Raw genomic sequence first — 15,641 nt, 5'->3', positions numbered from 1 at the left:
TCACTGCTATGCAGATGGCACGCAACTCTATCCACGAAGCCAGGTAACACACACCAATTAGTTAAACTGCAGGAATGTCTTAAAGACATAAAGACCTGGATGGCCGCTAACTTTCTGCTTCTTAATTCAGATAAAACTGAGGTTATTGTACTCGGCCCTGAAAATCTTAGAAATATGGTATCTAACCAGATTCTTACTCTGGATGGCATTACCTTGGCCTCCAGTAACGCTGTGAGGAACCTTGGAGTCATTTTTGACCAGGACATGTCCTTCAACGCACATATTAAACAAATATGTAAGACTGCTTTCTTCCATTTGCGCAACATCTCTAAAGTTAGAAATATCCTGTCTCAGAGTGACGCTGAAAAACTAGTTCATGCATTTATTACTTCCAGGCTGGACGACTGTAATTCATTATTATCAGGATGTCCAAAACTCGCTGAAAAGCCTTCAGCTAATCCAAAATGCTGCAGCAAGAGTCCTGACAGGGACTAGAAAGAGAGAGCATATTTCTCCTGTTTTGGCTTCCCTTCATTGGCTTCCTGTTAAATCCAGAATTGAATTCAAAATCCTGCTCCTCACATACAAGGTCTTAAATAATCAGGCCCCATCTTATCTTAATGACCTTGTAGTACCATATCACCCTATTAGAGCACTTCGCTCTCGCTCTGCAGGCCTACTTGTTGTTCCTAGAGTATTTAAAAGTAGAATAGGAGGGAGAGCCTTCAGTTTTTGTCACGGTCCCCGTGTCTCTCTGGCTGGCCCACGCTGGCTACAGGTTTTGTTGTTGTTCATTTTGGTTTTCTTTCTCTCCTCCTCCTCTCTGCCTGGGTGGAGCTCATTACGGGCTCTCGCTCTTGGCCCACGCACCCGTGTGATGATGTCCACCTGCGGCTGATCGGGCTGATTTCCCCAGCTGCTATTTAAGGCAGTGGCACAGAGCAGCTCACCGCTGGAACGTTAAACTACCTGAGTTCGTGCTCGCGGCTTATTCGAAGAAGTTTTGTTTGTTTTTCCTGTTGTGGAACTAACCGTGCACTTCTTGTCTGTAGATTCTGGACCAAATCACCGGACCTGTCCAAGTGGGGCAGTGTGTGGAGTGTGGGAGCGAGTGCGGCTGAAGAGGAGTGCGTGTGTGCGGAGGAGCGGTGGCGGTGACTGAGTGGAAAAGGAAGCGCGTGTGTGGATTCCCCCCCCCCTTCTCTCCCTGGAGCCCTGGACCCCCTCCCAACTCACTGTACATATATTTTGCACTAAGGTGATCCCCATTGTAAATAAATCCCCTTTTGTGTTTCCTTGAAAAGAACTGTCTGCGCGTGAGTCCGTTCAGTAGCCATGAGTTTTCAGGCCCCTCTTCTGTGGAACCAGCTTCCAGTTTGGATTCAGGAGACAGACACTATCTCTACTTTTAAGATTAGGCTTAAAACTTTCCTTTTTGCTAAAGCATATAGTTAGGGCTGGACCAGGTGACCCTGAATCCTCCCTTAGTTATGCTGCAATAGACGTAGGCTGCCGGGGATTCCCATGATGCATTGAGTTTTTCCTTTCCAGTCACCTTTCTCACTCACTATGTGTTAATAGACCTCTCTGCATTGAATCATATCTGTTATTAATCTCTGTCTCTCTTCCACAGCATGTCTTTATCCTGTCTTCCTTCTCTCACCCCAACCGGTCGCAGCAGATGGCCCGCCCCTCCCTGAGCCTGGTTCTGCCGGAGGTTTCTTCCTGTTAAAAGGAGTTTTTCCTTCCCACTGTCGCCAAAGTGCTTGCTCATAGGGGGTCATATGATTGTTGGGTTTTTCTCTGTACCTATGAAGTGCCTTGAGGCGACTTTTGTTGTGATTTGGCGCTATATAAATAAAATTGAATTGAATTGAAGTTGGACTCAGATCAGGCTCTAGTACCAGTTTGCACCTCAAGAATGAGTCAGTGTGATTTTTTTTTATTTAAATAGGAATTTAATTTCATCCCAGCTGAAAAGTTTCAGCATTAGGTGATATCATTGTATCACTATAGTTATACTCTAAAGCTGCAGTTTGGTTCCATAATGTTTTGATTTATTCATCCTTTTGGTTGCTCTCATTTATTTTCCGCCCAGTAAACTAATAGTTATAGCTGATGGCAGTGTGTTTGAAGTTAAATCTAAAGGTTTTCTTCAAAACTTCCTTCTTTTTGGGGGCCGGATATGCAATTTGTAAATTGTTCTTATTCTTAGAGTCAGAAAGGAGGATTATTTAACTTGCGTTCATTAGCTAACATCTTATCAGTCTCAAGTCTTTGGCCACTGATCATGCAGTCAGACCTCGCTTAGCCTGTTGGGTAATAAAATATGAAGATGGTGTCAAAGAAAACATTTGGCTTTTTCCTAACCACTGGGTGGTTGCATCCATTGTTTGTACTGTCTGGTTAGGAGATGGTTTTTGAGTTATAATCAGAATTAGATTAGGCTACGGTTTGTGAGGGGCTTGGCACTTTTAAGTCAGCAAGATAAGCGTTACCTCTCTGTTTTTAATGGTGATCTATCCTGTTACATCGTATTCCTCAGCACCAGTTAGCTAATAACAGTGTCAGTGCTTGTATGTACAGTCAAGTGCTTATGGAACCAGATATCTCAAACACATCTGCCTTTGCCACATGAATCTTAAACCTTTAAAACCAGCTGAATAAAAACAATAGTAGAGCTTGTAGATAGATGGACAGCTAGTTTGAGGGCAGATCATGTCGGCAGTATCTAGCAGCTTTTGTAAGATTTCCCTCAAGGTTCACAGTTTTTATGATGGGATTTGATATGAATTTGCTTTCATTTGTTATCACAACATCAACAACATGTTTGTTTGTTTGTTTTTTGCAGGCAATGATAACTTAATGGCTTAATGTGCTTTTCCTGTTTGTTGGGAAAATGAACTACATGGAAACTGATTTACAGGTGTACATGGAGACTTCCTCCCTCATCCCTGGAGCTCAGCAGCATCTAAAAAAAAGATAAACACTGCAGCTGCTTCCTTCGTCTGACCCTGACTGAGAAGCCAGCAGCTGCAACTGTGGCCCGAGGTGTTTATTTTGAATCTGTCACTTTAAAAAACGCTCTCTCAGTTAGTGCATGGCTACTGCACCACTGCTTTAGGTAAAGACTGTGTGTGATATTGCTCTCAGTGCGTTTTGAGTTTAAAATGTTTCAGATTTAAGCAGCCATAGCATGAACTTCTATTCATATATACATAAATATTTCACTGGAAGTCTATTTGCATGTAAATAGACTTCACCCATGCAAGTACCCCAGCCTGCCTGCACACACACGTTAAAGGTGAAATATTTGGGGTGTCATGAGATTCAGATTTGCACTCATTTGCACTGCTGTGATGGTGACCAAACCATTTACCATCCCTCTGTTTGCCTATTTTTTTTTTTAAATAAAATTGGACTAACAACATTTGACCAAACAGAAGTTATGTTGAACAAATACCTGACATTCAAAGAGATTTACTGCTCATCTAAACTATTTTTTTAGTTATACTGAGAAAACGCCAACATGATTTCATGTTTTTTGTCACTTTTCTCTGAGATGAAAATGTCAATGTCATCCTTCTGGACTAACAGCCAGATTACCATGGTGTTTTCAGAGTTTCAAGGATGTTAGTGAAGCTTCAGGGTTTTAGGTATGTTAAGTTTGTGATTTGACCCTGAGCACACTGAGATGGAAAGTGCCGTAACAAGAAGAATAAAAACAAAAGGAGAGCATTTTCTGGAGGGAGATACTCTCAGAAAGGGAATTTTGTTAATGCTTTCTTCCTGGTAGATCCTCCCAAGCTCCACTAGAATAAATGTGATGAGTCTGTGATGATCATCAACACCTAACCATCCATGCATTTTGTCGCCTTGAGGCGACTGTTGTTGTGATTTGGTGTTATATAAATAAAACTGAATTCAATTCAATTAAGCCACATAATAGGCATCTTTTCCTTGCAAGGAAAGTAAAAAGTATATTAAATAGTTGACTTGAAGGGAAAATATGGCAGAAAAGGATGCACAGGGCAACGGGGATCACTGCAGTCTTCACAAGACTGTCAAGAAAAGTCGATTCAATACCTTGGGTGAGTTTCATAGGGAATGGACTGAGGCTGGTGTCAGCGCATCAAGAGCCACCACCCACAGATGTCATCATGAAAGGAGCTACAACTGTACACCAACTCATTACTAAGCTGGAGACAACATTAGAAGTATCTTACATCTTACGTGATGCATCACTCATCTTACTACTGCGATCGTGGCTCAAGAGTTGGCAGTTCGTCTTATAATCGGAAGGTTGCCGGTTTGATCCCTGGCTCGGACAGCCTCGGTCTTTGTGTCCTTGGGCAAGACACTTCACCCGTTGCCACCTACTGGTGGTGGTCAGAGGGCCCGGTGGCACCAGTGTCTGGCAGCCTTGCCTCTGTCAGTGCGCCCCAGGGCAGCTGTGGCTACAATGTAGATTGCCATCACCAGTGTGTGAATGGGTGGATGACTGAATGCAGTGTAAAGCGCTATACAAATACAGGCCATTTACATGGGATACAATGTGCTGAAATGTTGCTCAGTTGTCCAAAGTCCTCTTTTCAAAAACAGTGAATTCAACATTTCATTTGGAAATCAAGTTCCTAGAGTCTGGGGGAAGAGTGGAGAGGCACATAATCTAAGGTGTTTGAAGTCTGGTATGAAGTTTATGCAGTCAAGGATAATTTGGAGTGCTATGTTATCTGTTGGTGCAGGCAGTGGTTGGTTCACTGTGATTTATCAAGTTAAAAATCAACAGATCCATCTACCAGGAGATTTCAGACCATCTCATGCTTCCATCTGTTGACAAACCTTATGGAGATGCCAATTTCTTTTTCCAGCAGGACTTAGCACCTGCCTGCAGAGCCAAAACTATTACCAAATGGTTTACTGATCTTGTTATTACTGTGACTGATTAGCAAGCCATTAGCAAGTGAGAAACACTCACCCAAAAATACACATGAAGGCTGTTATCAAAGAAATGTGGGCTTCAATAACACCTGAGCAGTGCCACAAGTTGATGCCAATCAGCTTATGAAAATCATGGTTTAGTTGTCTTGCTGCAAAAAAAGCTTCTGTTCAATAGAAGTCTTGAGCAAATGAAGCTTGGCTTCCTTCTCTGTGTCCCCAGTAAACAGTTTAATGATGACTTTATGGACTAGTCACTAGTTTTAAGTCATACTGACTAGAATGTTGCAAACCAAAGTCCTTAATATAGTCAGACAGGAGGAAATACTGATAATATACTTAGTAAGAGGTCCTTTGAATAACTGTTAGATCTGATCACATTTGTTATATCAGATACAAAAAACAGGACTTCACTACTCAACAGGTGCTATCTTGGTGGCTATGTGCATTTTTTTTTATTTTTATAAACAGTCTGTGGTCTCTCCACAGATGTGGGATTATGTCTGGGTCACTTGAGGATAGTCAGGGAGCTGAAGAGGCTGCAGCCTGTTGACCCTGTACTACAGTCTCTGTAGTCTGTAGCGGATTGCCGACAAAGACCTCTTAGTATTTTGTTGCATTCATACGTTACCTCAGTTCTGAAGAGTTTCTTTGACACCTGTGACACCACCATGTTTTAGAGATAATACACTGTAAGCCAGTTGAAGAACAGTGTGTGATGTTTGCTAGGAATGAGGAGTTCTGCTCCTAGTTTTAACTCCATTCTAATTTCAGTCCATCTCTACTATAAATTTCAAACCTTTGAAATTAAAGCAACAAATATTTAACTTAAGAAATGATGAGAATTAACATGAGATTAACAGTTTAATAGTAGCTACACAGACACATTCATAGCCCATAAGATTAAGAAGAAACAGTTATGTACATCGTAAGGGTTTTGTTACATCATTAAACACACTTTCTTTGCAGACACTCTTTAATGTTACCTTACATAAACTCTTATTTTTAATCAAAACAGTTTAGATACAGTTCAAAAGTTCTCCTTTTTTTTAAAGCTTAAAAAGACAACTGATCATGTATTCAGAGTATTAACTTCCCTTTGAGAGCTTGTGATGAATAAAACGAGAAGACCCCGTGAGGCACAAAACAACATGTTCAGGTCAGTATGTTCCCTTCCTTCCTTCCTCTTGGTGATCTGGACAACACTTACACAAGCTGAATCCATTTAAACACAACAGATCATGCGACATGAACATGAGCACATCACAAAGGAAGGGCACCGTGTATTGTTTTGACAGTCCCTTTCAAATAGATTAGTGGACTGAAAATGTCATGGCGATAATGATGGTCTTAATATCACAGGATTCAACATTGTGTCTGGTACAGCAACAGTTAGACTTGCTTTTTAACCCCTACTGCTGTGGCAGAAGATAGTCTGTTATTAAAAGCAATTACAGACTTATTATAACAATTATAAAAAAAAACTGTTTAATAAAAACATTAAAATTATAACGAGTCTTTTCTGTAATACTTGCTGTCATAAGTAGTAATTACACTTTTCTTACTACTTTTCCCTGTTATATTTGTCATTAGATATAATAAAGCCAGATGTTTTTAGAGATAAGCATCTTTCCACCCACTTTAGTCCACTTTGGGGTGTTTTTCTTGCATGTGTGGTGAAAAGTTTTATTGCCCATAATAAAGCAAAATATTCAACTTGACATTGGCAGTTTTAGCAAATTCATCAAATGATAACAGACAAGTAAAATCTGCCCTTGCTAAACCCAATATCACAGTGTTCAGTCCCTACATGTAATGGATCTTTGATTATGGTGCCATCGCTCATTCCTTTTGTGTTTTGCTCAGACTGGAATAGATAAAGAGAACATCTGTGGTGGTTTAATTGATTGCTGTCACCTCTTCTCTTGCCATGACCTGCGATGGGCTTTAAGTGAGACATTGCCATGGAAACAGAGCCCATCGGTTTGAGCTGTTCAGCCACATAAATATCTATAAGCTTTTTATTAAAATAAACTGCTGTCAGTGAAACGTAGCAGTGAAGACATGACACAGCCTCACAGGGTTGAAGTTTTAAAAATGCTTCTTTAGAAAAAAATCTTATACCGTAGGAAAGCCTGTTTATTTCCCCTTAAATGATGCTACATTTGTAAGGAAAATGCATTTGTAGGTTAAGAAGAGAAAATTGCCTTTTCTCTTCCAGTGCCTTTTAGTTTTAAGATTATAAAAGACAAACACAGCAAGGTAAAAAACAAAACAAAAAACTGCAGTCCTTCTCATGGCCAACAGGGGGCAACTCCTCTGGTAGAAAAGAAGCCAGACTGAATGGAAGTCTATGAAAAAATTACCCTACTTGTCACTTTACATATGATCTCAGTAAATATTTTTCTGATAGGTTTATGGGCTTAATTGCTCATTTTAATTCTTTGCCTCTATAACATCAGGCTGAATTGATAAATTATGGTCCCATTTAGTGTAAATCTGCTGATAAAGCTGGGTACAATCAGCAGCTTCACTGTCAGGTAAGCATGCTGTCTTAAGTTTTCATTCACATATTGTACACTTTCTCTTGTGACATCTAGTTAAAAAAAGTCAACAAAATTGAATTCAGTGCGACAAATTAGTAAAGTTATGTCATGGTGGCAGTTTCTGTCACTTTTCATTACATTAAGTACCACCTAATGTTCGTGGAGTTGTTATAGCCATGTGGCTGAAAGTCCTGTGATGTAAGTATTATTTGACACAACCACAACACAACAATGGAAGGCGATAAGGCAATGGTATACCTGCTGCTAGGTCTATGGCTTTTTGTCAGACTCAGGGACCCTTGTGTTGGTTTTTGTGTAGCCACTTCCCTCATTGTTAGGTTTTCATTTCTCTAAAGGAGTCAGTCTCATGACTTGTGGAATGATGCCATTGACTGGCCAATCGGTGGCATGCAGTCTGTTGATGTCACATTTTCAGATCGACACAGCTCACTGAGCAGGTACTAAAAAGTACCTGGTATCAGATGCTACCACCTGATGAAAAAGCCTGAAAACTGACTCACAGCACGTTGAGCTGAGCTGAGGCACTAGTGGAAAGGGCTTTATGAGGAACTTCCACGTTAGCTTCACTTTTCTAACCTGGTGCATCTTTTGTATATGGTCTATTCTTGTGAGTCAAAGGACTTCCACATTTGCTCATCCATATCTTACTTGCTTACATTTTATTCCCAAGTCAAATGTTTTGATGTTAAATGTGAACATTACATATTGAGGTAGATATAGTTTGACAGTAGATGTGTCTCATAGGCAATCTTGGACTTGGAATGAGATTAGGGCTGCATTTAGCCTTGAAAAAACTAAGTAAAAAGTTGATTTAAATGGAAACCGTGGCGCATTCAACTCTCTCTTATGTCATACCTCTGGCACCTGACCCCTGTGTGCACTGCTCCCATTTATTTATAACCCTGAGCTGACTGAGCAATAAAAAATATACCTCAAAGCTGCTGGCAAATTTCAGGTAAACATATTATTCATTCTGGAAACTTAGCAAAATGCAACGATTGTTCTCAGATTCCACAATTGCTTTTTCAAGCAATTTTTTTTTCAGAAACTAGGACTGCTGTGGAGAACAAGTGCATTAAAGTCAGGTTCGGTGTCTAGGGGAGATGTGATTGACACTGAGACACTGAGAAGGGATCTGTATTTGGATTTGTTAAATTTCAGTGATGTTCTTTTCACATGTCCAGGTAGATCCAAAGAGAACCAACATCTTCTCCTTATGCATGGAAGGTTCTCCTCTTTGAAAGAAGAATAAAAATTTATGTTGCCACTTGAATAGGTTTCATTTAAAAAAAAATCATCTTAAAGAAGTTTCCCCTGCCCTATCAGACACTTTTAAAACAACTAGTATATTATAAAATCAATTGGTAATGCTGAAGCTGTGGAAATCACTGGTTTATGGTATTGACTAGATTTATTTATTTGTTTGCTTGCTTTGCACATTTCTGTTAAATTAGGATTAAAATATAGGGTTAAGCATATGCAAACTGTGATGCAGCAAATGCTGCTGGCAGCTCTTCACACCTTAAAGTCAGATTTCAAGTGAGCTCAGGGACTTTTTTCCACTTTCAGCCTTCAGATTGATCCAATTATTGATCATGCTGTACAGAAGCCAAAACATTAATAGAGAGACAAAGATGACCTTTCAGAAGCAGCTTTTGGTTTTAAAAATTAAATCAAGGCTTATGTTTTAATGGTCACTGGGGCATATAATCTGCACTCATACAACCACCGGTCAAATAAAAAAAGAAAAAACAGACAAAATAATTTTTCTGTGAACAGCGCATCTCAAAATCTTCAGATGTTTGTCACGCATAATGTTTCTAAGCCCCAGCTGTCTTTCCCCGATGATCTCATGAACCATTTTTATGAGATGGGGCTGACTGGAGGGTATCACACCACAACTCTCATCCAAACTATAGTTTTTTGTCTGCCTTGTCATCATTCATCACAGTTATGCGTCCTAACCACTTGAGTGGGCTGTTGGCTCATGAGATAACCCCCCCCCCCCCTCTCACACGTCTCTGATTGGTGTGTATGGATAAGGGCGGAGCATCTGGAGCAGAAGAGCCGGACGGCTGAACCTGCGGACTTTGTAAACTTGCAGCAGCATACCTGTGGAAGACAAACGCACATTAACGCACTAACACACGAAGCTCTTTTAGTCCCGCGGTGATTTTTAAACCCTCGGAGAAACACGGCATCACTCCATGTAAGTTTGTCTTTTTTTCATTTTTAATAGCACGCTGTCTGTTTTGTTTATTGAATGAATTTATTAAGAACGATTTTAAAATGATGATTTTTACGCATTGCTTTGCGTTTTTTTTAATTAAAAAAAAATTTTTTTTTTTAAACAAGTCTGTAAAATAACATGCCTCCAGTGAAGGTTACCAGTTTAATACAAAGCACAGCCCTGTACAGCTGCAAAATGTCCAGTGGATGTGGTGTTAATCTCGTTTTGGGGCTCCAGATCCTCCGGATAAACAGTGCACGGTGTCTTCTAATCAGTACCTCTTATTTTAAAAACAGAGAACTCTGATAAGATGTGCGCAGTAAAGATTTTTAGGTCTATTTGGAAATAAGGACGCCGGATTCGTCGATTTACTAACTACAAATAGGATTATACTGAAACTGTTTTTATATAGTGGTAATAACTCACAATGCAGTTGTGCGTGTATTATTTCCTGTTTTATTACAGCTATAAAACACATGCACATTAGAATATAACATATTGCTTATTTTGCTACTGATGCAAAGCAGACATGATGCTGGTGAGGCCTTCACGCTGTTGTGAAGTTTCCTTATATTTTATGGTCTTGGCTGAACTCTTAGATTTAAACGTTTCATGGTGTTATGCAGGTAGCATCATTGTAATGTTTCATATTTGGTAATGGGGCTCACAAAACACCATTTAATGATATGGTCACCATCATGTTTTTCTTTTTCTTTTTAAATGCTCCTGATTTAATATTTAATAATATACAGTGATCTTCATTTTTGCTTTGTTTTTTTCAAATCTGTCTTCGGTTTTTAAAGAAATTCTCGGTAAGCTTTTGGTGAATATTAGACTTCTTGTGTGCACTCTGGGAAAACATGAAAGCACATTTGTAGAAAAGTTTCAGCTATTGTATTAGCTGACTTTGGTCCTCACAGTCTGTTAGCTCCATCTTTCCAGCTCAGTGCACATTGGGTGTCCATACATGCATATTACTTCCTCTTGATGTGCTGCCATTATTTATGGGCTGTTTGTGTTTGTCTTGTAACACACTTATTCTGGTTCCTTGGTGATTCCTTTTTATTGCTTTTCTCCTATTTCCAGTGTTGACCTTCATGGTGGATGAGCACAATGTTCCTTCCCCTGAGCTTCAGAAAATGAACGCCTCTCTGTGTGACCCTGCAGCGGTTATGTATCAACTGGTGGCAGACCACCAACTTGATACCAGCTGCAACTGCTCCTCTGCCCTTTCAAACTGGACCGCGAGGGGCATGGCCCCTCAGCTGCCCACATTCAGTACAGCGGCGAAAGCGAGAGTGATCATCACCTTCATCCTCTGTGGCATATCTGCCTTTTGTAACCTGGCAGTGCTGTGGGCGGCTCGCATAGATGGGAAACGAAAATCCCACGTGAGGGTGCTGATTGTCAACCTGACGATGGCGGATCTGCTCGTGACCTTCATCGTGATGCCCGTAGATGCGGTGTGGAACATCACAGTTCAGTGGCTTGCCGGAGACTTTGCCTGCAGGCTGCTGATGTTTCTTAAGCTGCAGGCGATGTACTCCTGCGCCTTTGTCACAGTTGTAATCAGTCTGGATAGGCAGTCAGCCATCCTCAACCCTCTGGCCATCAATAAGGCCAGAAAGAGGAACAGAATCATGCTCATGGTGGCTTGGGTTATGAGTGTTGTGCTGTCTGTCCCTCAGGTAAGGACAGGCATTCCCGCTGATAGCAGAGGCAATGATCAGGACTAATTTGAATTCAATCAGGCCATTAAACTGCTTCTCATCCTCTCTAAAGGAGGTTTAACTCCACTCCCTGCTTTAGTACAATCTTTCATAAATAATAATTTTCAGAAGAAAAAGTATAGAGGCAGTCCTGAATAAAGAGCTCCCTGTGACACATTCATCCCAGTGTGGAAAACTGCTGAAAGAAGCACCAAAGTCAACAGTAAGGGGTCATTTACTCAAAGGATAATGTAGCTTTATTTATTTTTAAGAAAATGAACAAATCCCACAATCTATCCTGGTTACGGGTATTGTATCACAGACCCAGCATGAAGCTGCTGTGTTCTTGTTGTCCAAGAACACATAACAGAGGGATACTGTTGCATTTGGAGTGCAGGTAGCATTTTTCTTTGTGTTTGTGAGAACATCAGCTGAATGAGCCTGTTATATTTTTTCATTTCATTCTGTTCATGAGTCACAAACTGACTTTAAAAAAAAAGAAGGTATTGATTGCAATCTGTCCTTTTTGTCAGTGTTTCTTAGCACCTGTTAAAATCATCGAGTAGGTGTGCGGTGTTTGAACCTGCAGGTGTGCGCTGCGTAATTTGAAACTAAATCAAATTAAACTGTTCGTGTTCATAGAAGGAGGACACACTGGTTAGCACTGCCAGCTGAGTATTTTCTGTGTTGTTCTCCCCGTGCCTGCATGGGGTTCCTTCAGTTTCCATCCACAGTTCAAAGACAGGCATGTTAAATTAACTGGTGATGAAGCCTAAGGATAAGAGATTTAAATAGATCACCCTTCTCTAAGAGAAGAAGAAGTTTTTTGGATTAGGCTCAAATAAATTAAAGGTCTAAGAGGTGTAATTATACAAAACTGCTTTTTAAAATAAATAATAAACCTTTGTTATACTCCGTCCAGTTCACACTCAGAGTCAGCACTTGCATATGCACTATAGAATTATTCCTAGTTAAGGACAGCAGGGTTAAAACCAGTTAACTATAGCTTCATTTCACAGGTTTGCATGGCTTATTCCAACTTTTGTAACACCTTCTAAAGGTTCATGAGCTCCCTGAAAACAGGATGGAGATAAAACTTTGTCAGGCACAAGCAGTAAAAGATGTTATTTAGCGCTCTGAGAGACAGTAGCTTGGTAAAATGTATTATCCTCATATGATCAAAATCCAACTTAGTAGTAGTTTTCTCTTTGCAAATAACTGTAAACAATTTTTAAAAGTCAATGTGACATTAGCTCAGCAGGGTTAATTTATTCTCACCTATTTCCAGTGGTATGTTGCCAGTATAATTTTCACTAATTTCTGCTACAGAAACAATACAAAATGATGAACTATCAGCAGGACTTAAAGCCACACAAGGCTGATTTTGAACCGGGGTAATCTGACCCTTGAAGTTTCTTCCTGAAACATCCATTCCCAGCTGTTTGATGTGTAAAAGCAGCTGTGAACAAAGATATCAGTAAACCTGTGAAAGTTGCTCGTGTGTTACTTCATATGACTAAAAATCATTTTCTAAATGTCACATTTTCCCTCCTCAGATGTTCCTTTTTCACAATGTGACCATCATCCATCCCGAGGACTTTACTCAGTGCACAACACGGGGGAGCTTTGTCACCCACTGGCATGAAACAGCCTACAACATGTTCACGTTTTGCTGCCTGTTCCTGCTGCCGCTGGTCATCATGATTACCTGTTACACCAGGATCTTCTGTGAGATCTCCAGACGACTGAAAAAGGACAACTGTAAGTTTCAGTTTAGTTTAGATGTAAAGAAGAAATAATCTATTAAATATTAAATGAGCGGCAGTCTGACCAGCCATAAATGCCATAAGTGTCTCCAGGTGAAGAATCCTCATACTGGTGATCCCCCTACATATTTGAGAACTACCAGCTGAACTCCCAAAAGAACGAAACAATACAGGAGGCCCATAGAAAGACTAGAAAGGGGGAGGAGCAGACAGGGAAAGAGTAAGAGAACTAAACAAATAACAAGATCGCTGTAGAAGCTAAAGCTGAATGAAAAAACAAGAATTCAATGACTAAATCATTCATGAGTAAAGTTGGTAAAGGCCTTTGACTATCCCTTCAGTATCACAGTACTCTCAAAGTGAACATCTGCTTACCTCGAGCCAATAATTAATCAAAAATAATAACTTAAAAAACAATAAAGGTTTGTGTTCATAGCATTTTCAATGTGCACTATATTTTGTTTCTGTCCTCTGTTCTGGTTCCAGTACCTTCCAGTGAAATGCACCTGCGGTGTTCAAAGAATAACATCCCGAGAGCCCGGATGAGAACTCTGAAAATGAGTATTGTGATTGTTCTGTCTTTCATCATCTGCTGGACTCCATACTACCTGCTGGGCCTGTGGTACTGGTTCTTCCCTGACGACCTGGAGGGGAAGGTTTCCCACTCCTTAACTCACATCCTGTTCATCTTTGGGCTTGTCAACGCCTGCCTGGACCCGCTCATCTACGGCCTATTCACCATCCACTTCAGAAAGGGGCTCCGAAGGTTTTATACCGGCACCACCACATCGGCTGATCTGGAAAACAACACGGTCATAACTGGGTCTTTTAGTTGTGCTGCCAACTCTTTGTCACTGAAACGGGAGGTGAGCCCTGCCAGCCCTGAGAGGCTCCTGCTGTGCAAAGCAGAGTGGACCCCACCGAGGAGCAGCTTTCTAACAGCTGACAACGACACAGACAGAAAAACTCACCAGTCCAGTGCTGAGAGCATCTTATGAGAAGAATATAGTATTGGTTTTACTGTTTTATTTCCTCATATTTATTCAGTGTAATGCTCTCATATGTAGGGTACTCTCATTCTCTTACACTCTTAATTAGATACACCCGTTTAACTGCTCAAAAACACAAATATTTAATCAGCCAATCACATTGCAGCATTTATGGACGTAGACATGATCAAGGCGAACAGCTAAAGTTTTTCAACTGACCATCACAATGAAGACGACAGGTGACTTTGAACTTTGAATTTGAGCATGGCACGGTTGCTGGTGCTAGTTAGAGTGTTTAAGAAACAGTTGGCTTTGAATCTCATCATAGATGTGTAGCTGACAAATGTGCAGCAACTGTGTGATGGTATGGACCAAAATCTCTGAGGAATGTTTCCAGCACCTTCTCGTATCTGTGGCAACTTTGAAAGGAAGTGAGGGTACAATCCAGTACTAGTCAGGTACCAATCGGAATACATAAAGTGGCCAATGAGAGTATGTATAAAATACAAAGGCCAAAAATGCTGGAATATTGATAATTTTGTATGATATTGGGAAAATCTTCAGAAAATAAACAGTGATCATATTACAGGATTAAAATCAATGCTTTGTAAGATCTCAATGAATAAAATCCAGCTGTGTCAGAGTGAAGTTTGTTTTGATTTTTTTTTTTTAAAACAAGCCAGACTTTTAGTTGGGTATGCAACTATTAAACAGTCCAATAGCCCTTGCAGACAGTATTTGATGCCCAAATAAGAGTAAAGTGACTCTGTCTGAAATTTGGTCCTACAATATAAGCAATTTTAAAAAAATCACTTTGATCATTGCAGTTCAGTATTTATGGTCCAGAGTTTGTGCCAGTGCATTGCCAAATATTAGCCACCATAATATTTTGTATTTTTTAAGATTTTTTTTTTTGAGATAAGTTACAACTATTATGGTACCTGGTGTTTTAAACACAAAATAGAACTTTTAAAAATGCATTTAAAAAAACTAACAACTTTATATATTTCTCAAAAACTATCTTTCTACCAGTCTTTAAACACATCATCTGCAAATCTCATTTCAACAATAATATTTTTGCATTTGCACATCCTGCAGGAGTCCTGAGAACTGTTAAGGTCGTGGAAATAAAGGACTGTTTGTATTTACAATTTGTGACCATCTGACATTAAATGTATTCAGCTGGTGGAGTGACTTTTGCTGCTGGAAATGTCTTAAGTAAAAGAATTTGTGTTGGACAGCAATTATATGGGATTTGTGTGCAGATGTCATGCAAACCCATGTCTGTCTCTGTCCCCAGAGGGGAGAGCTGCCTATAATCAGCGATGAATCATAACCGCAGATGGAAAAGGCCATTTGTGCCCTGGAAATGTGACAAAATTAAAATCCTCTTTGGCTCTCATTAAAAGAGAGCTCAAGTTCGGAGCAAAGAAACTGAGAAG

The 15,641-nt window shown here is 40.0% G+C and overlaps 1 protein-coding gene across 2 annotated transcripts; it reads left to right on the top strand.

The window, feature by feature from the left end:
* The first annotated feature begins 9,585 nt into the window (after positions 1-9,585).
* On the top strand, positions 9,586-15,497 carry LOC102299156 (gonadotropin-releasing hormone II receptor-like). 2 transcript variants are annotated; one of them, NM_001286288.1, is given in 6 exon segments: positions 9,622-9,714; positions 10,822-11,098; positions 11,100-11,104; positions 11,107-11,423; positions 13,001-13,205; positions 13,697-14,279. In NM_001286288.1, coding segments are annotated over 5 exon segments (1,263 nt in total). In that variant the 5' UTR covers positions 9,622-9,714; positions 10,822-10,874; the 3' UTR covers positions 14,209-14,279.
* The last annotated feature ends 144 nt before the right edge of the window (positions 15,498-15,641 follow it).

This window comes from Haplochromis burtoni, unplaced genomic scaffold (genome assembly GCF_018398535.1).
Source record: "Haplochromis burtoni strain Fernald_Lab_line unplaced genomic scaffold, NCSU_Asbu1 Contig_641, whole genome shotgun sequence".
NCBI lineage: Eukaryota > Metazoa > Chordata > Actinopteri > Cichliformes > Cichlidae > Haplochromis > Haplochromis burtoni.
This window is presented reverse-complemented; position numbering and strand designations above follow the sequence as displayed.